Source organism: Panthera tigris, chromosome B2 (assembly GCF_018350195.1).
Source record: "Panthera tigris isolate Pti1 chromosome B2, P.tigris_Pti1_mat1.1, whole genome shotgun sequence".
Classification (NCBI taxonomy): domain Eukaryota; kingdom Metazoa; phylum Chordata; class Mammalia; order Carnivora; family Felidae; genus Panthera; species Panthera tigris.
Genome location: NC_056664.1, coordinates 100,296,411 through 100,324,019, shown reverse-complemented (window position 1 = coordinate 100,324,019; position 27,609 = coordinate 100,296,411). Strand labels below are relative to the sequence as shown.

General features: G+C 36.5%; 2 protein-coding genes across 10 annotated transcripts in view; one reads left to right on the top strand and one right to left on the bottom strand.

The window, feature by feature from the left end:
* The first annotated feature begins 6 nt into the window (after positions 1-6).
* TUBE1 (tubulin epsilon 1) lies at positions 7-17,049 on the top strand. Of its 3 annotated transcripts, none has more exons than XR_006217814.1 (12): positions 7-221; positions 323-396; positions 1,079-1,131; positions 4,010-4,067; positions 6,583-6,698; positions 8,496-8,617; positions 10,552-10,739; positions 10,958-11,133; positions 12,217-12,357; positions 14,921-15,061; positions 15,917-16,072; positions 16,577-16,663. XR_006217814.1 is itself a non-coding variant. In XM_042987019.1 (12 exons), the coding sequence occupies exons 1-12, from the start codon at positions 197-199 to the stop codon at positions 16,733-16,735; spliced, it is 1,428 nt and encodes a 475-aa protein (XP_042842953.1). In that variant the 5' UTR covers positions 7-196; the 3' UTR covers positions 16,736-17,049. The 3 variants fall into 3 exon arrangements, 2 of the variants coding, with proteins under 2 accessions (XP_042842953.1, XP_042842954.1); XM_042987019.1 differs by having other exon boundaries at positions 15,898-16,072; positions 16,577-17,049; XM_042987020.1 differs by lacking the exon at positions 15,917-16,072 and having other exon boundaries at positions 16,577-17,049.
* The window catches only part of CCN6 (cellular communication network factor 6), a 25,046-nt gene continuing 14,373 nt past the window's right edge, over positions 16,937-27,609 (bottom strand). For 6 of the 7 annotated variants that reach the window (XM_042987021.1, XM_042987024.1, XM_042987025.1 and 3 more), the window contains 3 exons: positions 23,322-23,564; positions 19,798-19,991; positions 17,080-18,732 (listed from right to left, as the gene is read on the bottom strand). In XM_042987021.1, the coding sequence (XP_042842955.1) occupies positions 18,451-18,732; positions 19,798-19,991; positions 23,322-23,564 (719 nt within the window). In that variant the 3' untranslated portion in view covers positions 17,080-18,450. Of the gene's footprint in view, positions 16,980-17,079; positions 18,733-19,797; positions 19,992-23,321; positions 23,565-27,609 lie in introns of those variants that run through there. The other variant, XM_042987023.1, reaches the window with a different exon arrangement.

The following is a 27,609-nucleotide window of genomic DNA, read 5'->3' as shown; positions in this document are numbered from 1 at the left end:
GCAAGTGCACTTGCAAGACCTTCTGACGGAAAAACTTAGCTTGAACCTAGAGAAGAGCGTAGCGACAGCAGCGACTTGCGGCAGCAGCTTGACTTACGGCTGCCCGGGCCCTCAGGGAGCTCAGCTCGGGAGCCGGGGCGGGGAGTATGAACGCGGCCGCCTGCTCCCGAGTGCTCTAGTCTGGACGCACAGCAGCATGACCCAGTCGGTGGTCGTACAGGGTAAGCTGCGCGGGAGGGTGGGCACCTTGTCGCCGCGCAGCCAACCGGCCTTGTTTTTCCTCCTAATGGCTACTCTCTTTCCCTCCTTTCGCTGATCGCAGTCGGCCAGTGCGGAAACCAGATCGGCTGCTGCTTCTGGGATCTGGCGCTAAGGGAGCACGCCGCGGTCAACCAGGTACCGACCCACCCTCCCGGAGACCACCCGCCTGTTACCGATGCTCGCGCAACAAACAAGAAAAAGCAACAAATAAGCAAATAAGCAAGAATCAGTCCATTTGACCTTTTATCTTACTGATAGATACTGATAGAGGTTGTATAGGGTCTTCTCAGGAAAACACGAACTGGTTTTTAAGCGTTTGGTGGCGTTAGACCCAGAACAAACGCTAGCCAAATACCTTAAGTCTTAAGTCTCCCTCCCTGATTCTTAGGGTCTCATTTTTATCGGGATTCTTTTGAAGAGCAATGCGATAGTATTTGGGGAAGTACTTTGTAAAATAGGTAACGTGTGTGGTGTTATATTCCTGAATTTAGTCAACTTTAAAATGATCACCAGGAATCCAGAGAAAGCTCTCTTTTGATGCACCTGTTCTGCAGTCCTATGGGGCTCCTTTCTTTAGCGCCCTCAGCTAAACTTTATCCATAGATCCTACGGCATTTACCTTTTAGGGAGGAAGAAGTCTGAGCATTTTTTGATAACTTGCATTTTTGTTGTTGTTATCATAGCCAAATACCAGCCATTACGGTATTGTGAGAATATTAAATCGAAAGGATTTCATTTGGGAAAGAAGCAAAACTTAATCAAATATATATATTTAATCAAATAACTTAATCAAATAAATATATTTTTTTCTTTTTAGAAAGGAATTTATGACGAGGCAATAAGCAGCTTCTTTAGAAATGTGGATACCAGGTAAGATGGGATTAAAGCCTGTCACATAGGATAATGATTCTTTTCATGTCATCAGATTGGGAGAGAATTCTTCAAAGGATAATAAAATAGTTGATAACTATAAAGAAGTTGTCTGGGTTGTTTGTTAGTTTGTTTTTCTCAGTATTGAAAGCATTTTTTCCCATTATTATTCCCATATCATTAATATTTCTCATACTATTCTGCAGAGCAAGACAGCAGGTTTCCTTTTAAGACCATGTTAAGGAACAAAAGAACCTTTAGTGTGCCTTCTTTTAACATGACCTTGAAATAAAGTTTTACTGAAGGACTGCTGAAAATTTCCCTCAGTGTATCTTGTTAATGCATTCAGGAATGGCCAACTTTTGAAAGAAAAATTTTTTTTTTTTTTTTTTTTTTTACATTTCTGTGATATTTGTAGTCATTTGCTGTATAAGTAGAATGTGCTAAAAAGAAGGAAAGCAACTGTCAAATTACTTTTGTTTATTTTAATAAAGAATCTATATAACTATCTTTTATCTGAGAGAGTAATTTTGACATTCAAGGTGTGTCCGTAATGTTTAACGTTTAATCATTAAGTGTGTGTGTTTTACTTAAACTCTGGTGGACTTGAACTGAAAAGTCTATAGTGAATATCCATCTTTATCGTAATTCAATAAAAATTCTAGTTCTAGTTTGAATTAGTTTGTTGGGTATTTGAGGTAGTTATCTCCTAGAGAAAGCTAATGAATCCCCACTTCCCTGGTGAATTCCAGAGTCTGACCCTCAGGCTTGTAAACTTAGAAAACTTGTTGACATCTTGAGAATAAGTCCATTGCTCTCCAGCACAGGTCGGTAAACCAAACTCAAAGAGAACGGGAGATTAAAAAGCAGAAAGTCAATGTAGTAATTGACAGTAGGGACGGTAACTCCAGGGCACTAGATTTTCCTTTACTTTCAAAAGTGCATTCTCTTCTGTAGGAAATCTACCTGAAAAGCTAAATAGTAGAAAGTTGCTTGGTGACCATGGAATCAGGCCAAGGGAAGTTAGGTGTAGTACCTTAATGGCTGGTGTCATTTATTTTTATTATGTGGAAATATCTGCCATCTAGATTCCCCGGAACCTAAAACTAGATTCTAGAGCATCCTTTCCCCCTAAATACTGTTAAGAGACTAAAATTTGCCTTTGTAATACTTCCTTTTACGTGCTTCTAACTAAATTTCCACTCTCATCCCCTCTACTCGAGATGGCCAAACCTTTCACTAAGTATTACTTAGTTGAGGGGCGCCTGGGTGGCTCGGTTGAGCATCTGACTTTGGCTCAGGTCATGATCTCACGGTTCATGAGTTCGAGCTCTCCATCGAGCTCACTGCTGTCAGCCTGTCGGCGTAGAGCAGGCTTCGGATCCTCTGTCCCTCTCTCTCTCTGCCTCTCCCCTGCTGGCACCCTTTCTCTCAAAAATAAATTTAAAAAAAAATTTTTTTTTCAAGCATTACTTAGTTGAGACTCAGTCTGGCAGCTGTTCGTTCTTAATAATTGACTACATAACTGTACTCTTATCTACTCTGTTTTGTAATTTAAACCTGAAAACATTCTTATTTCCCCAATCCCGAGTTTCTCCAAAAAGGGGAACTGAGTCTTGGTATCTTGGTATTCTATGTACTATCAACACCTGGGAGCCTCCACATTAATACAAACAAATCTTTCAAAACCAAAACCACATATTTGTATACACTTCCATATCTATTTGACAAGATGACCATACCTTTTTAATAGCATACTAGGAATTTACCTATACTAGGGGTTAACAGGCCGTTTCTGTAAAGGACCAGATGATAAGTATTTTAGGTTTTGCAGACCATAAATTCTGTCACATTTGTTTGACTCTGCTGTTGTAGTGGGAATGCAGGTATAGCTTACTAGTGCATAAGCAAGCAAATGGGAAAGACTGTGTTTGAATAAAACTTTATGTAGGAAAATAAGCAGCTGGTCAGAGTTGGACCAAGGACTGTAGTTTACCAGCTAGACCTAGAGCATCATCTGTGCTCAATTCAACTTCCTTTCATATATTCTGTCTTCTTATCTACTGTATTGACTTACATAAACTTATATCTATGTGTGGTCATAGATGTACTTATTTTAGTAACTTTTGTTCAACATGAAATTCTAGGAACAGCCTGAGATATACAGTGATATCTAACTGGTGGCTTAAGCAGTAAAAGTATCCAGATATCTCATACAAAGAAATCTGGAAATCACATGATCTAGCCTTGGAGAAGTGCCTTAAAGACCGAGGCACTGTCACTTCATTATTCATGTGGTGTCGGCTTCTTGTCCTCATATTTATTATTTCATAACTGTAAAGTGCACTCCATGCATCTATATTCACTCCATATTGGTGACCATGGAATCAGGCCAAGGGAAGTTAGGTGTAGTACCTTAATGGCTGGTGTCATTTATTTTTATTATGTGGAAATATCTGCCATCTAGATTCCCCGGAACCTAGGAAACAAGAGTAGGACACTATAGGACACAGATATATATATATATCTATATTCACTCCATGCATCTATATTCATATTTATATGCCAAGCACCAACAGCATCTGGTCCTCTTTATCAGAAACACTTCCCAGCATACCTGCTTTTTATCTCAGAACTGGATTAGATGGCCGGCCCTAACTACAAAGAAAGCCAGGGAAAAAAGTACCTCACTTTTTCAGCCTAATAGGAGGGTAGGGAAGGGAGAGGGAGAGGAATGGCATCTTCGCTGTTGCCTTTTGTGCCTGCCCCTCTAGGCCTATAAGTAGCTTTATTATATAAGTGGGAGTTAACTTTATTATCTAATAGCACTATTAGCCTTGGAAGATCTTATGACCTTTTCTCATTTTTTATCTTTCAGAGTGGTTGGTGATGGTGGCAATATTTCCAAGGGGAAAATTTGTTCTTTGAAAGCACGAGTAAGATCATATATATGCTTAGATTCTTTTATCATGTGTGTTTTTGAAAAAACTATACTTTGGTAACTATCATGAGAATAAAATTTTAATTTGACTTCTCAAATTAAGAAAAGTTTTTACTGGAGTGCCTAGGTGGCTCACTCAGTTGAGCAACTGACCTCAGTTCAGGTCATAATCTTGTTGTGGTCTGTGAGTTTGAGCCCCGCATGTGTTGGGCTCTGTGCCAACAGCTTGGAGCCTGGAGCCTTCTTTGGATCCTGTGTGTCCCTCTCTGTCTGCCCCTCCCCTGCTCACACTCCGTCTCTCTCTCTCAAAAATGAAGAAACATGAAAAAAAAATTTTTTTTTAGAAGTACTAAGTCACATTTTAATATAAATAAGCAGACATTTATGTCTACCTGAAACATTAGGGGAAAAGTTTTGTGCTTTAAATAAAAACACTGCATATTTAGCATTTTTTGTGTGTGAATGTTTCAGGGAAGAGCTACGTCTAGATAGATGATAACAAAAGGAATTTCCTTAACTCTAAGCCTGAAACATATATTAATGCAGGTTAATTTTTCATTTGAAGATAGTGGAAGATTTCTTTGCATCAGAATTACTATTCCCAATACAAAGCATGGATCCAGCCACGTTGTAGTGAATACCACAACCATGTAAGACCTCTTGAACAAAAATGCTTCGAGTCAGTAGTCCATATTTAGTGTTAAACTCATTCCAGCAACACTTCTCTTCCGTGATTGTCTACAACAAACTGCTTTTTCCAGTTGGTGATAAGTTATTTTTATAACAAGAAAGGCAGTTTAGATGCTATGGGAGGAACTGTGACGCTTCTATCAAAACTGACTTCCAGAGGTGCTTGAATGTCACTTTGTATTTTGCATGTTGCTTTAAGGTAATTTAGGTAATCTCCCACAAATTATCTTAAGTCTGTTTTGGAACACTGCCATTATAAGCTAATTTTTTTCTCTTTGTAATCTTACACAACTTGTAGTACACTACAGTTTGCCCAGACAGTGAAGTGTCTCTTATGTGGTTGATTAGATGTTAAAGTCAACATTTAAGGTAAAAATTGCATATCATCATAAAATATCCTAGAAAACCCCTAAATTACCAGTAAATAGCCCTATATAGTCCAGTATACATAAAGTGTATGCATATTGCTTGCTATATACAAAAGATTGCATTTGCAGTACATAATTATTGTGTAGTCTTTCTGATATACTACTGTGATACACTATTAAACAATTAGAAATATAATATTTCTGATACACTGTGTAAGATAATTTTTTAAATTGCTTGCTTATAGTAGCATCGTTAATTACACAGTTTAATTCACAGAATTTAAATGGGCATAAATTATAACTTCACAACAGTTAGTACTCCATAAATATTGAACTTGACTGGCTCCTCTCAATGAGATAGTAGAGCATAGAGTTTGGTGGTTAAGAGTGAAGATTCTGCAGGTTTGAATCTTAGCTCTGTCACTTACTAGCTGGGCTAAAGTTATTTAACTTTCCTAGGCCTCAGTTTTTTTCACGTGTTAAGTGAGGATAACTATAGTACCTACGCGTAAGGTGAGGATCAAATGCAGAGCACTTAGAACAGTGCCATGTCATAAGCGCTTAACATTACGGGGTCACAAGCACTGAAGAAGCCCATAAACCAAGCACTTTCTCTGTGACACTGAATCAAAGCTAATAGCTTTATAGTGTGCCCTAAGGTTATTTCATGTTTTTTTTAGCTTTTTAATTTATTTATTTCCCTTTTCACTCATCTTCCTCAGCGTAGAAGATGTGGGAAGTACAAATATAATTCTACTGCCATCCCTGCTTACGTTTTGCTGTATTTTCCTCCAGTCTTTTCTATTTTTCTTTCCATAGTTAATTTTATATTTTATATTTTCATTTTCCTCTGAGGAATAGAGGTTATCTCCCATGTCAGTAATGTTTGTGGTAATGAATTAGGTTTTCTTGGGCGTAGGGGCCCTATTGTCATCTTTAGCATTGATCCATTGCCTTGGTTCGCACATAATAATAAGTTTACTGATTTGAATTGGACAGTTTGGGGCTGTGATTCATGAAGAGCAGCATGGTTGCTCTAGTGAGCAAATATGCATTAATGTACCCTGCATTTATTGAGAATTTTTTTCTAGTTAGGCACCTTTTAAATTTCTGAGACCTTGTTCTCAAAACATTTACAGTCACGTAGGCACATGAATAAAAGAATTGTTAGAAAATCAGTTGAGGGGATTATTCAGTTCCTTTTTTTCCCCCACATGGTATTTTGGAGTAGGATAAGAGTTTAGAATCCATCTTTTAATTGTATTCCACCTCCTGAGGAGAGTGAAATTACTTTTTCATTCTTGTAACAGATTCTACATAAAGATTCAAATAAAGATTTGATTAAGCTTAAACTGTAAAAAGAACAATGCAACTTTTAGTTCATAAATTAATTTACAGAATAACTAGCTCTAAAGAAAAATATGCTAATTAAATTTTATTTCTCTTTCTCAGGCTGTCTTGATTGACATGGAGGAAGGGGTAGTAAATGAAATTCTGCAGGGACCGTTGAGAGATGTGTTTGATAGCAAGCAGCTCATCACTGATATTTCTGGCTCAGGGAATAATTGGTGAGAATGTGCTGTATGTAAAAATTGAATGTCCTCTGGAAAACAAAAGGAACAATCTTTCCTTCATTCTAATAGGTCCTAACATGAAAGCAAGATCTAACCTGCTATACCTACCTCTAGGCTTTTCAGCCCATCATCTTTTCCTTGATAAATGATGGTGTTTCTCAGTGCTGAAAAGCCACTTGTATCATAGTTCTTTCTCATTTTTTTTTTTAAGAAAAAAATCATGAAAAATTGATTTACCAAAGTCCTTGTTGTAAATTGATTCTTAAATAATACTAGGGGCGCCTGGGTGGCTCAGTTGTTTAAGCATCCGACTTTGGCCTAGGTCATGATCTCGCGGTTTGTGAGTTCGAGCCCCACATCAGGCTCTGTGCTGACAGCTCAGAGCCTGGAGCCTATTTCAGATTCTGTGTCTCCCTTTCTCTCTCCGCCCCTCACCTACTCATGCTCGCTCGCTCTCTCTCTCTCTCTCTCTCTCTCTCTCAAAAATAAATAAGCTCTAAAAAAAAAAAAAAAATACTAGTGACAAAAGTTTAAGTATTCTCTTCTTCTTCTCTTCTCTAAATACTAAATACTAAATACTAAAACTTCAAAAGTTTAAGTATTCTCTTCTCTTACCTGTGTTATTTGACTCTATCAAGTTCTCAGTTGGTCAGATTTAATAGAATTGATAAGAGGTGCAAGCCAGAACCAGTGTCCCAGCATTTAGGCTCAGCCCAAGGCTGTTTAGCTCTTAAATATATAATGGTCTGATCTCCTTAATGGGGTAAAAAGCTTCAACAATGATCATTTAATAGTTTCCATTGAAACTGTTTTTGCTGTTTTTTAAAAATTAAGTAGCTCCTTATTATTTGCAAACCTAGTATTTGTTATTTTATCTATTTACAGGCAATCCCTCAAGATCCTAATGTGTAGTGATGTGTAATTACAGGGCATCTGGCTGGCTCTTTCAGAAGAGTGTGCAATTCTTGATCGATGGGTCCTAAGGTTGAGCCCCACGTTGGGTGTAGAGATTACTTAAATAAATAAAAATTTAAAGCATGAATTTACATTTTGCGTTGTTAGAGTCTCATCTGGGGAGAACCAGTCACTAAATGAATCCATATGCCTACTTAACAGGCTTTCCACTAATTACTGTGTAATCTTTCTGTAATTTTGAGTTATACAACCTGACTATATGTTGTGGGAAAATCATTCATTCATTTTTTTAATCATTTAATCATTTTTAATGCATCAAAGTGCTACTTACAAATCTGATTAACCAAAAAAGCTTGCAGAGTCTTATAAGTATCAGTGTTCTTTTGTGTGCCAGTTTATCTAATAACACAACATGACTTATGTTTTCTCATATATTAAACCAATATGTTCAAAAGTCTTTATTTTTATTGTCATTCTAGTTGACTGTGTTCTGCTTTTTAATATGTAAAATTTACTGCAATCAGAATTTATTTTAAATGGAGATGAGAAACAGCTATGTAAATAAATTCTTATAATTATGCCTAAAGAAAAAAAAGAGAAGATAAATTTAGAAAACCATAGTTTAATAGCCATTGGTAATGCTCTATTTTGTCATGATATTTGAGGATTATAGATATATATGTTTGTTACATTTTCTACCTAGTGTCTTTGAAATATCATCATATAATTTATTGATACGAAACCAGAAGAATGTACTTAATACAGTAAAAATACTTTTTCAAGTTTTTCTATAATCTTTTCATTTGGATCAGAAATAATAAAATCTTGAAATAATAAATGCCAGGGTGATTTTGTGATTTATATCTTTTTTTTCAGGGCTGTGGGTCACAAAGTTTTTGGCAGGCTTTATCAAGAACAGATTTTAGAGAAACTCAGAAAGTCGGCAGAGCACTGTGATTGTTTACAGTGTTTTTTTATAATACATTCCATGGGAGGAGGTAAAGTTATTCACTCATTTCCCTATAATAATGTGAAAGTGTAAATTGGAACTCATTTTGCAAACTGAAGGATGTTTTCAGACCTATGCTTAATAAAGGTAGAACTTTTAACACTCTGTGTTTATGAGTATGTACATAACTGCTTTTTATTTTAGATTTTTGTCAGATTTTGTTCCTATTATCATTTTTTTTAATTTAAGCCCTTTTAAGAGATAGTAGAACTGAATCTGAATTTTTTTTCTTCTACCTTTAGTTTCTTTTATAAAATTTCTGACTATATTTCAGTATATATGAGCTTTCTGGGAATGCTGACTTTCTCCTAAGGGTTTGTTTTTGCAATCTCATATCCTAACTAGAGCTAAGCATTTCTGGCTTAAAAATGTCCGTATTCTTCAACTACCTTCAGACCTTTCTTGTGTCCAATAAGAGACATAAATAAAAGAAATCCTTTTAGTCAGCTCCTTTAAATCTTTCCTTACATGGTAATTACCTTGACCTATAATAAATGATCTGCATTGCTTTCTTTTCCCTGGAAAGCCTGTTCCTTGCAAATGAAGTACTTTGCTCCTTTGTTCTATGAACTAGAAACATATTGTATTTTGCTAATTTCAAATAGGATTAGTGAGTTTTAAAAGAAAAATTTGCCATGCTATTTTTCTTCAAGCTGATATTAAGATTTTATATTCAACAGGTTATGTAAATTGATTTTTTCTACATATCTATTATGCAGTGTGATAGCATTTTAAAATTAAAGTTATAATTGCTATGTAAACCATGCCTTTAGAGGACCATTGTAATCACTGAATTAAGAAACAAATTTCTCTTCGTACTAGTATAATTAACCAAGTTTGGATCTGTTTTAAAAAAAAGAAACAATTTGATTTATATTTCATTATGGTGCCTTTTTAAATCCATCTTTTCAAAATCTCAGATTATACTTTATTCATAATTTACTGGCAAAAGTAAATAATAGTGAAGGTTAAAAATGGTCTCCTCTCTCACATCTAATTCCTAGTCTCTCTCCTCACAGGTAATTGAGTTTGCCAATGTCTGTCCTTCCAGATATTTTCTATGCCTGTTACGTATGTGTGTATATTTTTACATAAACAAGATCATGAGATGCTTATTACTCTGTAATTTTTTCCCTTTGTCTTTCCCGAATGTCTTTTAATATCATCTCTGTCTCATAGAATTCAATTGTGTTAATATAATAATTTTTAAAGTCTGTTTCTCATTAGTAGATGTTAAGTTTATGGTGTTCAGTTATTAAACACAGTCCTCAGTTGAATATCTGATACGTACATTTCTGCTCATTTGTGCCTCTATAGCTGTAGGTAATATTCCCAAAAGGAAAGTGGGACCAAAGAATATGTAAATTTTAAATTTTGATGCATGTTAATAAATACCTTGCCACATTATTTCACCGAACAATTTATACAAGTTTATTTCCCCACACTGTCACCAACACTGAGTATTAGAAGACCTGAATCTAACATATTCAAAATTGGATTGTTTTAATTTGGATGGCTTTGATTAGAAGAAAGGTTAGGCACGTTCATATCTATTCACCAATTGATTTATTATGAAGTACATGTTTACATACTTTCCCCATTTTTCTATTATTCATGGTTTTTTGGTTATTGATTTGTGAGACCTCTTTATGAAAGAAATTTAGTCCTTCATATGCATTGGAGATTTTTTTCTTAGTTTGCCTTTTTTATCTATGGGTTCTATATGTATATGTTTATATGGCTTTTAAAATATTTTAATGGAATTAAAACTGTCTTCTCTATAATGGCTCTGGTTTTTAACGTATGTTTCTACAAAAAAAAAAAAAAAAAAAAAACAACCATAAAATTCCAGGTTCCTCACAATTTTATTCTAAATCATTTGTGCTGAGTTTTGTTTTCTTTCTTTGCAATGTTAATCCTCAGGAACAGGGTCTGGACTTGGCACGTTTCTCTTAAAGGTGCTTGAGGACGAATTCCCAGAAGTATACAGATTTGTGACTTCAGTTTATCCTTCTGGTGAGGATGATGTCATAACCTCACCTTATAATAGCATCTTGGCAATGAAGGAACTTAATGAGCATGCAGACTGTGTGTTGCCCATTGACAACCAAGTAAGAAATGACATTGTAACTTATGGATATATCATGTATACATTCAGTCCTATGTTATGCATGTGTGTGCATATGAAACATTGTCTTCACCTTTCAGCTTTCCCACCTAAGAGGAAAAATAAGTTTAAATTGTTTTTCTTTCTCTTCCTTTTTTCCTGGTAGAATGTCATCTGTGTCCGCTCTTAATAGCTTGTCTCCCAATATTTTTCCTTTAAAAGTCTTTATTTGACATCATTAGCAAAATTGACCTCATGGTGAATTCTGGAAAGTTGGGTACAACTATAAAGCCAAAGAGTCTGGTTACTTCAAGTGCTGGGGCTTTGAAAAAGCAGCACCAGAAGCCCTTTGATGCGATGAACAACATTGTGGCAAATTTGCTGCTGAACCTAACCAGGTAATCGTATTGATGGTATACCTAAGGACAGTTTACAGACTTCACCTTGCTTCTGATGATGCTTGCAGTAGCATTTTTGTAGTAGAACTTTTTAGTTGTTCTAGGTCATAAGAGCTTCTCTTTATTTTATTTTGTCTAGTATTTTGAGATCTTGGAGTGACAGACCAGAATTGTAATTTCTACGTGTCCAAAGCAACATTTCCTCAGATACATTCTATAGAATATTAATGGGGATCAAATGAAAAAAATTGTCACAGAGACAGTTGAGAACTTGGTTAGATAAAAGTAAGCATGGTTGGTTTGTTTGTTTGGCTGTAGAATGTCTTCCATCTTTTATTTATTTTTTTTTTTTAATTTTTTTTTTTCAACGTTTTTTATTTTATTTTTGGGACAGAGAGAGACAGAGCATGAACGGGGGAGGGTCAGAGAGAGAGGGAGACACAGAATCGGAAACAGGCTCCAGGCTCCAAGCCATCAGCCCAGAGCCTGACGCGGGGCTCGAACTCACGGACCGCGAGATCGTGACCTGGCTGAAGTCGGACGCTCAACCGACTGCGCCACCCAGGCGCCCCAATGTCTTCCATCTTTTAAACCAGCTAATGTTTACCTCTTCATTCATTAGCTGTCCAAAATTTCTCCTTGACTTCGATCTAGAAGATTGCTTTGCCCTTATTATATTCCAAATTATAGAGCACACTAAGCAGACTCTTAACGAATTTAGTAAAATTTATAGGATAATTAAATAATTATTGCCCTGTATGTGTTTAACTCCACCTAAAGTCCATTTTAAGTAAGATATTTTTGTGTATGTAACGTGCAGCATAACAGTGTGTTGGTTACACATCATATAATCCACAAATAAGAATTGCTATAGATGTTGTATGTTATATTTTAATTAGCTTTATACATGATGTTCATGATACTAAATTTCACTAATACAGAAAAAAAAGAGCATATATTTCCTAACTGAAGAACAATGTACAAAAGGATTTAAAAGTGCCTGCTGAATCAATCAAGCTACATTCAAAGTATAAAATTTTTAAGTTAATTTTTTTTTCTCTTGCTTTAATGTTAATTTTTTAGCTCTGCAAGGTTTGAAGGGTCCCTTAATATGGATCTTAATGAAATCAGCATGAATTTAGTTCCTTTTCCTCAACTGCATTATCTTGTGTCAAGCCTAACACCTCTGTATACACTGGCAGATGTTAATATTCCTACCCGAAGGTAAAGTGTAGCAATTTTATTCCAGTTACTTGATAATTTGAATTACTTTTTTAAAAAAAATTGTTTTTCAGTTTGTAATAACTCTGGGTATTTCTTTATATCATTTATAATTGATGACAACCATTTTTTCATGATTTGAATTCTTTATTTACAGGTCATTGTTTAAAAAGTCAATATTAAGGGGCACCCGGGTGGTTCAGTTGGTTACGCCTTGGGCTCTTGACTTCAGCTCAGGTTACAGTTCGTGGGTTTGAGCCCCATATCTAGCTCTGTGCTGACAATGCAGATCCTGCTTGGGATTCTCTCTCTCTCCCTCTCTGCCCCTCCCCACTCATGTTCTCTGTCTCTCTGTCTCTCTCTCCCAAGATAAACTTTAAAAAGTCAATATTAAGCTATTTGGAATTAAATCTAAATTTTTAAGCTAACTAAATGAAGATACAGTTTTTATTGAAAAGGATTTAAGGGCTTTGAAGTCTGACATAGTAAGTCTAAATGCTATTTATGTCACTAGCTACAGGACCTTGGGCATGTGACAAACTTTCTTTCCATTTTTCTCATCTGTAAGTACGAGAATCAATGCACCTATCTCTTTTCCTTGTTGGCTATATTAAATAAGAGTATCTTTTAAAGCTATCACGGTCTAGCACCATAGAACTAGGCTTTCCAATATTATTGTTTATGGTAGCTGTTACCTATCATTTCCAGAACACCTTGTTTTGTAAGTGTGTGTCATGTATAAGCATAAAACTTAAGAGGCAACAAAAAAAATTAGTTGAAAAAAACTGTTAGCATATATGGTGATAATGAGCTTGAAAAGGTCCAACTGGCATCCACAGTTGAGAGTAAAGGTCCTGTCACACTCTGTAAGAGGATAGTATGTAAATTATAAAGTAAAAACTGGATTAAAGTTTTTATAGTTTTAAGTTTTGGCAAAATAACAACTCTACACTGTGGGAATGTCACAGTGATATTGATTAACTTTTATTTAAGCTGGTAACAAATAACCGGTTGTGCCAACTAATAGATCGGACTCTTTCTGCATAGGATACTGATGACCTTAAGTTAAGCAGCTTGCATAGTGTATAGAACATGGTGATCATTCATTAAATATTCACTGTTTTTATCAGCCCAATGTATTAAAAATTAGTGTATTTAAATAAAATGTGCATCATTAATGTGGACACAATGTAAATTCATACTAAACTATTATACATTAGTGATAATCCAGACATTTTTTACATTTAATTAAGTACAGCTATAAAGGAGAAAATGTTTGACTTGGTCCTTCAACCTGAATGTTTCAAAGCCAATTAAATTTCTTTTTAATCCTGCTTTTTGGCATATTTTGATAAAAAGAACACTATTTCAACAGTTTTTATTCATATAATCATAATTTGTTACAAAGGATTATTTTTAATTAAAATGTGTTTGTGAAAATGTATAAGGGACTTTAAAGATTTTAGACTCTTAAAGAGCTTGTCACATGTTCTTTCTATCTCTGTGTTTTTTTCTGCTGTACTGTATATATTTCATAGGCTGCCATATCAGCATATGAACACATTTATCCTTGAGTAAAGTAATAAAATGTTTTAAAATTGTACTATTAAGAGTCATAGTTTTAAAATTCTTTAATTTCTTATTAATAGTTTCTAAACAAATGAGAATGGTTTTTGTTGTACCTTTTATTAATAAATGTCATTTCTGTACCTAGTCCCATTTTTATCACATGAAAATAATGAGCACATCTGAGAAGTATGTGCATGTTTCTTGAAATCCCGTATTTCTAATGTAAATAAAGATAAGTATCCCAAACTTACAAAAAGCTCCTTACTAGTTCTTATATTTTGTGTCAGAAAATAAATGACGAGTAAGTGTGCTCGTTTTCTGTATGGTGGTTCTTAACCTTTTCTGGGTTTCCTTAACTCCATAAAAATGCCCAGAAGTACATAACACACCAAAATTTTGAACACAGTAGCAAAAGATTTATGAATCCCCCATAGCACTCACCATTCCTTAAAGGAGTCTTCTGTTCTTGCTGTCACATAATCAAGACAGAATGTAAGCTCTATTAGAGTAGGAAGTTTTTGTTGTTGTTCACTGCTGGGTCTCTTGCACGTTAAATAGTGCCTGACACATAATAGGCATTCGCTAAATAACTGCTGAATGAGTAGGTAGCACAGTGCGATTTTTGCAGCACCCCCCAGACATTCTGCAGTTTCCGCATACAGAATCTTGGCTAGAGTTATCTAAGGAACCTAATCATATTTGTATTGAGGCAAGTGGGATTTGAGAACGAGACTGGGGGTATATTAAGGAAGGGCCTAGGATGCTGTGAATTGTTAGATATAAACTTGTTAGCGCCTTTTTCTTCCTCTCTTTAAATGAAGGATAAAAGATGTCCTCTTTTTTCGTATTTTTCATCAAGATTGCTTTGAGAAAATGACAGCTGAAATTTAGAATGTATTTGTGTATGTATTTACCTGTAGATGATGATCCCTGCATTTTGTATGTATAAACATAGAAGTAATATTTAGTATAAACAGTGATTCTTTCATTGTTCTAGGTTGGATCAGATGTTTTCAGATGCCTTTAGTAAAGATCACCAGCTAATTCGGGCTGACCCCAAACATAGCCTCTACCTCGCCTGTGCCCTTATGGTTAGAGGAAATGTACAGGTTTCAGATCTTCGCAGAAATATTGAAAGGTTTGATTTTATATTTTCCTGATAATTTGTGTGTACCACTTGTGACAATGTAGCATGGTAGTTCAGATGGCCTGTCTTCCAATTCTAGCATTTGCCACTTAACTAAAGCGTGACCTCGAGCAAACCACTTAGCCCCTCTTGGCCTTACTTTTTTCAAATGTAAAACAAGAATAATAGTACAAAATTGTTATTTGTGAATAGTGAATGATACAGGAGATGTTTTATTTTCTTTTTTTATTTTCAATTTTTTTGAATGTTTATTTATTTTTGAGAGAACACGCGCGCACACGCAAGCAGGGGAGGGGCAGAGAGAGGGCTAGACACAGAATGCGAAGTAGGCTCCAGGCTCTGAGCTGTCAGCAGAGCCCAGTGCGGGGCTCCAACTCACAAATTGCGAGATCATGACCTCAGCCAAAGTAGGACGCTTAACTGACTGAGCCACCCAGGTGCTCTAAGATGTCTTATTTTCTGAAAATGTTCAGAAAATTTAACTATTGTTGTTTTATTACCACCACCACCACTTCGCTGCTTCTAAGTTTATGTTTTACTATTTTTTGACCGTCTGTTTTTTAGGAAAACTACTCGATTGAATTACAAAGTAAAGAAAATTACAATATTTTCATTTCTTTTTCTTCCCCAGATTTTATGTCCTCCTAACTAAATGTCCCTTAGTTCACTGTCAGACTGTACCATGATACTGTTAATAGTAAAAAGTAGATAACTTTACCTTATATATTAAGCAATTAGAATGGTAATTACCATTAGTAATGTCCATTGCCATATATGGCAGATGTTTTCATTACCTTCATTCTCACCTTTGAGTTTTTGTATCTCAGATTAAAACCTTCTCTACAGTTTATCTCCTGGAATCAAGAAGGCTGGAAAACCAGCCTGTGTTCAGTACCTCCCGTGGGGCATTCCCATTCATTATTAGCTCTAGCAAATAACACATGCGTGAAGCCTACCTTCATGGAACTCAGAGAGCGATTCATGAGGCTCTACAAGAAAAAGGTAATTATCAGTACACTTTTGTAACTATGTGTTTTTATTTGGGCTATTTAAGATGTATTCTTGTGAGTTATACTGTTACAAATCAGGGGCACTCCTGACTACTGTATTCGTTGTACTCAGACTACCTAAATGAGAAATCTCCTGAGTTTATAGGATTTGAGTTCTCATTTCTCTCATAAAATTGAGTGAACTCTTATTTTAATGAAGTATATCTGTGTTTCGGGGCACCTGGGTGGCCCAGTCAGTTAAGTGTCCGACTTTGGCTCAGGTCATGATCTCACAGTTCATGGGTTTGAGCCCCACATTGGGCTCAGTGCTGACAGCTCAGAGCCTGGAGCCTGCTTTGGATTCTGTGTCTCCCTCCCTGCTCATGCTCGCTCGCTCTCGCTCGCTCTCTCTCTCTCTCTCTCAAAAATAAACCTAAAAAAAAAAAGAATATGTCTTAGGATAGTTACATTTGTATCAAGTTTCCTGAAAATGGTCAACATTATCCTTTGTTTGTAGGCTCATCTTCATCACTATCTACAAATTGAAGGGATGGAGGAAAGCTGTTTCATGGAAGCCGAGTCATCTTTATCCGCGCTCATAGAGGAATATAACCAACTGGATGCCACACGAAGCATGCCTGTGGAAGATTTACCTAGACTAAGCGTAGCTGTGTAAAACAGAACCCCAAAAGTACTTTTACTATTCTGAATTTCACATTTTTTGGTCACTTTATCTGTTTTCAGAACTTTTGTGATTCAGAAAGTCTAGTTTGCACTTTTCATATTAGAAAGCATTTTTGCCTTAAAAAAAAGAGTGGTTTTCCTTTCATCACAATTCGTGGGCGATACCAGTGTGTGACATTACTGAAAGTCCTAGTACCTTTGACCTCAAACATTTATCTTCAGAAAGTTCCCCTTTTCTGAAATTGAGAAAACAGAGTTCAACATTTTACTTTATTTAGAGTTTCTATATTCAGGCATTCATACAATGGTAATCATGTCTTCAATAAAAATCTTACACAGATTTTCATATATTTATTTATAATTTATTTTTACAGCCCTGGAATTTGCCCTGGAATTATTTGGTATAACTAGAGCTGTTAAATAAATTTATAATTTATTTGGTTGAATTCTCCTGATTCTTTAAAAGTGAGTACGAGGAGTAATAGAAGAACACAATATAAATATTTCTGTGTAATACCCACTAACTTTTCAGGGGTAGGTTTTATTACAGCTATTAGGGAGGTTTTGTTTCTTGTTTGGGTAACCACTTGTTTGCACTGAAAAGAATTTTTACATTTATTTTAACATGTATTTGTATTAAATTATCTTTAAATATAATGCTTTTTATTAAACCAGTTGATTTTATAATAATAAATGTCCATATTTTTAAACAGCATTATTATTGGTTTTGCTTGTCACCATTTATATCAGCAAACAGAATGTTACTTAGCCTGATACCTTCTTCCGAACTTTGCAGAAATGGCTGTAATAGTCTAGTGAAAGTGTTCTCGTTACTATAATCTCCAGCTCTAGGTTTTAACATTAATTTATCTTTAAATAAAATAACTTATATTTTAAGTCCATAGATAGATTTGTCATTTAAGGAAGTAATTTTTAGGGACAATTTATTTTCAAGCCAGAATAATCCATTGTGTGCTTTTCTTTAGTGTTATATTCTTAAGTTTCTTTCCTTTTCAAAGTAAGGATACTGCTTTTGATCTTTATCTTGGAAATTTAATTTTTTACATTATTTGGTATATAAACTTTTAGATTACAGTTGTCTACAGTTGTCAACAATGGCCAACGAAGTTCTACTTTCTCCTTCCAAAAGAAACCTTAATAAACTCATATTCAGAATAGGGCAATGGAAGCTATAAATATATTTACAGTTTAATCTTATTCCTTTTTAAGAATTAACCTAGAATCTTGCTCACCATGTAATGATTATCATCTGATGGGATCCTAGGCTACATGGTCAAAGTACACAAAGTTTTAAAAGCTAGTTTTAAGAGTTTTAAACTTTTTACACATCTTCAACAAAGTATTCCAGATTAATTTATAGAATGAAATGTTTTCTTGTAAATTGTATAATTTTCCATTGGAAATATGGAATGGAAACATATGGAATATGTAGATGGAACCAAGTATCTGTGTATTTCATAATTATACATTTTAAAGAGTTCACTTTTAAGATTTTTAAGTTTTACATAAATTTTTTTAACAAGCCTTTTTAAAAGCTTCTATTGCCTTAAATACAGTCATTTGAGAATAAGTAGGCATTCTTACTAGTAGGCAATAAGGTAGATTTGCCACCCTTTAAAACCATTGTAATTTTATGATGTAATGACATGATTACCTAAACTTAACTTTTCCCATATAAAGTTGGTTTTATAGGATCTTGAGCTCAGAAAATACATCTCCTGGATCTCTGCAGTTTCTTTGACATACACAAGATGTAATCCACAGCATCTTCCATTTAAATGACCCTTCATTTGGGCAATCAAATTGAATGGTAATCATTTTAGACTTGTTAGGGACACAGCATCTCTTATCCAAGCATACTCCACAGAAAGTGGGTTTGTAACTCTGAGTGCTTGAGCATCCAGAAAAGATGAATTTTTCAGCTTTGAGAAGTTGGAAAGTGGGTTGGCACGTTTTTCCTTTAGGGATCTGAAAAGGTACATACCATTAAGAAGTCATTAGAAAAGTGATACTATATACAGAACATTTTTATAACACAAACACACAGGTATAATTATTTCCAGGGCATTAATATTTCTTAGTGAATCAGCACTCTCTTTTCTACCTTTGAATTCCACCCCCCACCCCCCCACCCAGAGGTCTGTCCTCCCTGTTCTTGCTCCATCATAGGACCCACTCCCTGTTTTTGTTGCTCTCCACCTTTCATTTCCACAATTTCCACAATGAAAATTTGTCTTATTTAATATCAAGGGCCACGTCTTATTAGATGTTTATTTACCTAAGGCTTAGCAAATTCCCTAACAAAACTCAGTTTTGAGTGGATGAATAAATATCTTAATCCCTTTAAAACTGAGTTGTCAACTTCTTAATATGGTAGGGAATAACTTGGGGATGAGAAAGGTTTTGTAGCATTTCCAAAACTTACTCTTGAGACAGTCATCTTGCCTTGTTCTAGAAGTAGGACCAGCTCTAGTTATACCAAACAATTCCGGGGTAAATATTTTATCATAGTCCTTTGGCAAGTTTACTATTGAATAAGCACAGAGCATTTTGGAAATGGTGGTTTCTCCCTCCAAGTTGGTGATCTATAACCAAGATCAGAACTCTGATGTTCATAATGTCAGTTCCTATAATTATGATACAGCAACCAAAATCTTTTACCCACTGCTTTGATTCCACTACATAAAATTAACATATTTTTTAAAAGTTAGACTCTGAAAAGGATTTGCTTTTTAAAAGCATGCATAGTGGGGGTACCACAACAAATCAGGCTGATCAAGACCCACACTGTTAAGCTACTAGAGTACCTAGAATCAGCAGGCTAACACTACCTCCCTGCTTGGTAAGATTTCCCCCCATGAAATGCAATTAGATTAATACTTGCTTTCCTCCCAAATAGTTTGACTTTAAGAGTTACAATGAGGTGATTTTCTTTTTACAAGAATCGCATACTGTCTATCCCTCTATAAAACGTACTTTTCAGGAGTCTCTTAATATTGAATTACAATGAAACTAAATCTGATTAAATTTTACCTTTATTCTCTTCGATATGTTACTGTCACAGGGTTGAATATAACACAGTCTTTTCTCTTTTCTCATTTCACAGTTGCTATTTTCATTGGTCACCCTATCAGATATTCCCATGCCACAGGTTCTGGAGCAAGGGGTCCACTTTGTTGCTTGCACAAGACATTTTCTTTTCCAAATAAGTGGGAGATTCCTATAAGCTAAAATAAAGGGGGAAAAGTACATGTGTATACATAATTATGTACTCACACAGATAGACAACTTGTAATAATTATTTTTAAGCTAATAGTAAATAGATCAGAACTTTTCCTTTTATGCAGTGTAACTCAGAATAAAATAAACTTGCAGTCTAATCCATCATGCTCTCTCTCTCCTACTTTCAAATTACCTTTTTTTTTTTTTTTTTAATGTTTATTTATTTTCGATAGAGAAAGAGAATGTGAGCCGGGAGGGTCAGAGAGAGAGGGAGAAACAGAATCCGAAGCAGGCTCCAGGTTCTGAGCTGTTAGCACAGAGCCCGATGCGGGGCTTGAACTCACAAACTGTGAGATCATGACCTGAGCTGAAGTTGGACGCCCAACCGACTGAGCCACCCAGGTGTCCCCAAATTACCTTTTAGCCAAATGAAGAATAAAGATAATTTATCTTTGAAAATCTGAGTAAATGTATCCATTTGCTTCTGCTTACTAGCTCATTCTCTTAGTACTAAACTACTTGCCTCTTGCTAGATATTATTTTCAAAAATGAAATAGACATTAGGATTAAGAAATTCAAGGTATTAGAATGATGTCTTAATGTTAACTTTCATGGCATGCTAAAATCTAAAATACAAAAGTTATGTTTGAGAATAAACTATTAAGGCCAGTTATTTTTCCTCTACTTGTTTTAATCTGGTCTTTTAGAAAATTCTCTACATTACATTGAACTAATCAAAATAACCATATACTAAGTCATAGTGAGTGTGTAATCTATTCTGTTCATTCAGCTTAATTGCTACATTCCCTGTGGTATCAGGCCCATGGTATTCTGTCCATTGGCCAGCCATTTCAAATCACTTATAGAAAGAAATGGCAAAGGAAAAGACAGATCTATGGGCGGGTGGGTAATTTGCTGGACAGATGGAGCCCCTCCACTGATTGATGCTTAGCAGAAGGGAGGGGAAGGGGGGGTGAATAATGAGAATATAATGAGTGCATAATAATTCCTCCATCTTATAAATCCACTGGGAGCTTCTTGTTCTGCTCATGAATGAGTCAGGCCATTGGTTCATTTTAAACACTACATTTTAGTTGTCTCAAAGCATTTCCTTAAGGTTAATATGCATCCTAAAACGGATACTTGGAATAAGGTTGTGATTTGAGTCTGCAGTTGAATATAGCAAAATTCTGGCTATGCTACTTCAAAATGGAAATTTAAAACTCTGAAAAGATGCCCCCCCTCCCCGCAACTACCTTCTTGATAGGAAATAGTCACTTTGAAGTGTGTGCCGTCTTCGAATAAATGATACTTTACTGCTTTCAGTGTTATTAACGGTAGGATGTTGCAATTGCACAAGGAGCTGAGGGAGAGGAAGCAGAAACATGAAGATACCTGGAAGGTAGACAACAGTTTAAAGACCTCAATGCAGGAAGCAGATTAAAAGCCTGGCACGCATCTGCAATAAATAAAGGTAGGTTAGATTATCACATTACCAATAACCCCCTTAAAAAGTTAAGCCAAGAGCTGCAGTTCAGGAAGTTAACATTAAGAAGCAAGAAGACTAGAAGAGCTTTTAAAGTAAGAGTTTAGTATTTGGTGAGCAGTGAGAAAAGCATGGGGGCATTATGTCACTGCATATGCTTCATCGTGAGCGAGCAAAAGCTAGAATCCAACCGTAGGCCATCTGGAGTAAAGTGTGCCCGAATACACCTTAACGTGTATATTGGTCACTGTTTGCTTTTAAAACCCAAACTTCTCTGTGGGCCCCTAACCACAGTTTCACAGGTAAGCAGAGGAGAGACGTTAGACTGAACATACACTAACATATCTAGACCTGTGGTCTCAATTACCAGAGAGCACAGTGGCAGAATTTCTCACTTTTTGTAGCAAAGCACGAGCCACTGAGACTGACCATGTAAGACCCCCTCCAGCCAGGTTCCAATGATCCTCTGCAACTACTCTCCTTCCGCAAATGAGACCGACTGAACTTGATCCAAAAGGATGCTCTAGTGGGAACTTGCTGCCCTAGGGCATTTTCTCACCGGCGAGGTTCATGCGTGAGGCCCAAGAACTTAGACGGAGCCCCTCAGATCCAGTTCAGAAAATCAGCTGTTCCCGGACATTTTGCAAAAAAGAACAGCTTGGCTTATAATTTTAGAGGTTTTAGAGCATTAGTGGCGTCGTGCTGTTAGCTAAATAACCAAGTATGGCAAATGCAAATTCACTACAACCTGTTCAATTATTTTCAAATTAATTGGCATGATGGAAGTCTCTGAGAATGTTCCTTTCATAGAGTTAGTTTTTTAAATATCTAAAATTCATTGCTTGATTATAGTTGCTTTTGTTAAATATCCACATAATGTAACTGAATTTAGAAGTTTTTAGCATATATAAATATTCCTCCTGTATTTCCATGGCACCTTTCATTTACTAAGCTCCAGATTTCAATAAAAAGGCATTCTTGATTTCTGGGTAAAAACACAGAGCTGTGAATAATAACCAGGCATGAATACTGACCCTTTTGAGTCCTTCCTCATCTGTGCTTCATTTGTGGGTGTTTTTGAAACTCCTGTCCCCAAAATGCCCTAGCATTTAAACAAGAAGTTAACTTAAAGCAGACCAGTATACAGTATTTATGAATATACGGACACTAACTGTAAATGGCCAAGTGCTCACGATGAGTGAGAAAAAGTCTCATTACGGGTTTCTGACTACATACATAGCTGGGGACCCTACTTTAAAATACCTGTATGTGTGTTTATTTAGAGAGAGGTTGGTAACTGTAAAGCCGCATTTTCAGACCGAATGAAAGAATAATCGTATGTCAACAGTTTCCTATGTTTAGAAACAATATTTATAAATTCAAAACATATTCTCAAATGTTTTTAATAAGCAGGCTTCCATTTCTGCTTTTGTCATACACAGGAGTTGCCTTTGAAAATTTTTGGAACTGGATGGGTCACACGTCTTGCCCATAATATAACAATACAAGTAAAAGTTTCTCTCAGGGTGCATGTGAACAATATTTAGTCAGTTTTCCTTAGAAGAGGTTGAGTAGAATGAGCCAGAGGCATAGAAGAGTTTTTCTGACCCGAGCAGAGCTTTTAAAAACTGGAATCTTTTACTGGAAAAATCTAAAACATTATAAAGTTTCCTTTAGGGATACTTAGAAAACTACCTGAGGCAGAGACTGAGTAAGATAGCACACCCAACCTAACTCTCAGACTGACCACTAAGCCATAAGTACTTACTGAGTACCTGTGGTACATAAAAGAAACAGGAAAGAAGATCACGGGAAGCCATACATGAGAACTAAATATGCCTTTAAGCACCTGGCATTGTTTTGTAGCTTGTTGAAAGCTGTTGTTGGAAGGGTCCCAGGCCACAGTTTGATTGATCAGACTTCTTTCTACCTTTAGCCCCAGAGCAGTGACCGTCAGCCGGCTTTGGTATGAACAGAGGTGTGCATCCAATGGCCCCACTCACACAGAGACAGCTGAACAGGGGATTGGGTTGAAAGACTTGGCCGTTATGATAATGTACCCTGTTGAACTCACATCCCACAGCTATAAGATCTGAAAAGAGAGAAGAGCAGAATCACCAAAGAAGCCATAACTGATAATCCAGACCTCCCATTATGAATCACAGGGGTAATAGCTATCTCCTTTATGAAGTAGTGTTCTCAGCTTCTTAGGCCCCATCTGGGACTTTCTCAGAACATGTGTAAAAGGTGGAAATGAGACATTTTCATTATATTGTAGGCGATCTGCTCCAGTCAGTCACCGTCAGAATCTTGGTCAGAATCTGACCAAGTACAGGCCCTATCCAGGATCAGTAGGAGCATTGCACTGAGACACTGATTGTAAGTCTGAGAGATGGATTGGTGGCTGGTAAGACTGAAGTTTCCCAGATGTCCAACAATAGGCAAGGATGTGTTTGTAGGAAATGAGGATACGTGAATGGCTGAAGAAATCATAATTTGTTTAACTACAGTACTGCACAGTAACTAATTTTGTTGTTAAGAGAATTGGAGGAAACTTTCACTCCTCTGAGAGGTATTCTTGACCTGGATCAACGGTTCTCAAAAGTGTGACCCCGGGGTGCCTGGGTGGCGCAGTCGGTTAAGCGTCCGACTTCAGCCAGGTCACGATCTCGCGGTCCGTGAGTTCGAGCCCCGCGTCAGGCTCTGGGCTGATGGCTTGGAGCCTGGAGCCTGTTTCCGATTCTGTGTCTCCCTCTCTCTCTACCCCTCCCCCGTTCATGCTCTGTTTCTCTCTGTCCCAAAAATAAATAAAAAACGTTGAAAAAAAAATTAAAAAAAAAAAAAAAAAAGTGTGACCCCTCGCGCTTCTTGGTGGTACCTGAGGCCCTTTCAGAGAATCCGCAAGGTCAAAACTCTTTCAGAACACGGAGATGTGCCTGACTTTTTTCACCGTGTTGGTATTTGCACTGAGGGTGTAAGAGCAATGGTGGCTGAAACTGCTGCTGGAACCTTAGCGTGAATCAAACCGTACGGGCTAGTACTGTGTTTTTCCCTGCCAATGCGCTTGTACATAAATGTGCTTTCGAAAAAAAAAAAAAAATCTAGTTTTACTCAATAATGTCCTAATAACAGTAGAAATTACCAATTTTACTAAATCTTAATCACCAAATATATTTCATTTTAATATCCTGTGTGACAAAGTAGGAAGTGTTACAGAGAGCATTTCTGTAGATATTGTATCGTCTTGAGAGGCACCTATTCTATTGTTTGAGTTTGGGGCTGAACGAAACCATTTTTTTAGGGAGGATTTCACCTAAAGAGATGACTGACAGATAAACCATGATTACTCGGGTATTTGGCAGACATTTTCTTGAAAATCAACGGTGAGCGTGTCACTTCAAGGAAAACACTTTTCTGGCCAATGACAGAATTCAGGCTTTCAAGGAAAAATTAGAACTTTGGAAAATCTATATCCACCACCAAGATCTCTATAGCTACCCAATATGCAGACTTTTATGATTAGATTGGTATTGGTTAATGTGATTTTTTTTAATCTTGTATAAAGTGTATCAATATTTGGAACATCTACATCACCTTTTCCCAAACTAGTATTTTCCAAATAACCAATGTCTGGTATTACAAAATTATACACGAGTAAAAGACCCATTCCAACTAGGTCTTGGATAGACTAATGCATTTTGATGTCACAGACTCTGCCAAGTTCATTGATAGGGTTTCAGATTCCATGATACAGCTAATTTTCAAAAAAGTACCACTTCTAGGGGCACCTGGGCGGCTCAGTCAGTTGAGCAACCGACTTCGGTTCAGGTCATGGTCTCACGGTTTGTGAGTTCGAGCCCCACGTCGGGCTCTGTGCTGACAGCTCAGAGCCTGGAGCCTGCTTCGGATTCTGTGTCTCCCTCTCTCTCTCTCTCTCTCTCTCTCTCTCTCTGCCCCTCCCCTGCTCATGCTCTGTCTCTCTGTCTCAGAAATAAATAAACATTAAAAAAAATTTTTTTTTAAAAAAAAATAAAATAAATTAAAAAAAAAGTACCACTTCTCAAGTTTTAATATCAAAAAGAATATTCACAATTATCTGAAAATCCTGTTAAAGTATTCCTGTCTTTTCCAATGACCTACCTATGTAAGACTGGATTTCCTTCATATATTTCAACAAAAGTAACATACAGCAATAGATTGAAAACAGAAGCAGATGGGGAAATCTAGCTATCTTCTGTTCAGCTGGACATTAGAGAGGTACACAAATGTAAAACAGCTCCATTCTTCTCACTAATTTTTCCTTTGTTTTAGAAAATAAAATATTTTCATAAATATATTATTCCTATCAAGTTGCAATGGGGTTTCTATTTTTAAATGGATCAGTAATATTTTTAAGTTTCTAATCCATCTAAATACCAATAGAGATAACTCACATAAACGAAAGCTCTTTGGATGTTCATTCATTTCTGAGACTAAAGGGGTCCTCAGAGCAAAGTTTAAAAATCATTGTTCTGTATCATGGATCGGCAAATGTCCTGTAAATATCTTAGCATTTATAGACCATTGGTTTTTGTCACAACTACTGGGCTCTGCTATCATAAAGCAGCCACAGACTATGGAACTGAATAGTGTGGCTGTGTTCCAATAAAATGTTACTTACAAAAACAGGCTCTGGGCCAGATTTGGCCCCTGGGCCATAGTTTGTGACCCATTTGAGGTCATCTCCACCCCCACCCTCATGGCTATGCTCTGTGAAAATACTCATCACATTCTATGTGAAATCACTTGTGGAAAGCTCTGTCTGACACAGTAAGGTTTGACTCTGTGAGGGCAGGGCCTCTATCTTTTCTTGTTTTCTTTGGGCACAGTGCCTGGCTCATTAGTGGCGGTTCGCTAAGTGCTTTTTAAGGTAATGAAATAATTTGCCCAGCACCATTTGGGAGAAAGGAGGATCCTGATGCCAGAGTCTGATAGGTCTGTTGACCTGTCGAATTTCCACAAATAATAGCTAACATGTCTAAGAGTCTACTGCCTGCCAGATATTCTGCTAGGTGCTTTGGGTTTTGTGTCATTATTTCATGTGTTCCTCCTAGCACTTCTGTAGGAGGAAGTATATATGACGTAACTGAGGCACAGAGAGGTTAAGCAGCGTGACCTCAAGGTCGCTCAGCATATAAAGTCCAGAATTTGAACCCAGTGCCTGCATTCTTAACCAATATAGTTTAGTGCTGACAGGGGCATCAGGCCATCAAACTTGAATGGCTCTACACACTCAGTCATACTCCAAAGATGTGCTCTTATTCCAGGCTTGCAACAAAACCCGATGGTAATTTGCCTGCCCACACAGTCTTTTCCGTAGACTGACTAAAATGTGAAGCTAACATGGGTATCTCTCTTCCCTTAGAAATCTTAGTGTTGTTTTTTTTTTTAATTTTTTAATGCTTATTCATTTTCGAGAGACAGAGCATGAGTGGGAGAAGGGCAGAGAGAAAGAGAAACAGAATCCAAAGCAGGCTCCATGTTCTGAGCTGTCAGCACAGAGACTGATGTGGGACTCGAACCCACGGACCATGAGATCATGACCTGAGCTGAAGTCGGATGCTTAACCAACCGAGCCCCCCAGGTGCCCTAGAAATCTTAGTTTTTAATCCTAGCTAAATCAGGATCCTGAGTTATTGTCAAGGCGTAGGTTTAGATGGTCTCCATCAGTCTCCAGAGTTAAAATCCATAAATCTGAGGGTCAGGTTGTGATTTGGGGTCCCCCTACCTTCCTTTTTACAAATCTGCTTCCATTTAAAAGTACAGTAACTTGATGATCATTTGGAAAGGCTAAGATTAAAGCAGGATATACATCCTTACATTTTAAGCAAGATTATTTTTAAGTTGCGGAAAAGGGTGAATTCAGACTGAGCTTTTGACCACAGTGACAAAAGCTGTCATTTCGTGGCACTTTAAGAAGTCAGGCTCTATTTACCTAATTTCTCCTATTTTTATCACTAAAGGCAATTACCTGAGAATCACTACATGATCACGTCAGTGCAATTAACAAGAACAGGTTTCTGAACACATGGTGTCCAATATGACAAAGCCAGTCCCACCGGTGTGTGAAAACCAAACCCACCTCAAACTTAGCCAAA

Bases quoted from the DNA above. Each gene is read 5' to 3' on its own strand.
- TUBE1 (XM_042987019.1), top strand. From the start codon at position 197: ATGACCCAGTCGGTGGTCGTACAGG. The intron at 222-322 runs GTAAGCTGCGCG...CGCTGATCGCAG, and splicing joins CCAGTCGGTGGTCGTACAGG to TCGGCCAGTGCGGAAACCAG. The intron at 1,132-4,009 runs GTAAGATGGGAT...TTTATCTTTCAG, and splicing joins TTTAGAAATGTGGATACCAG to AGTGGTTGGTGATGGTGGCA.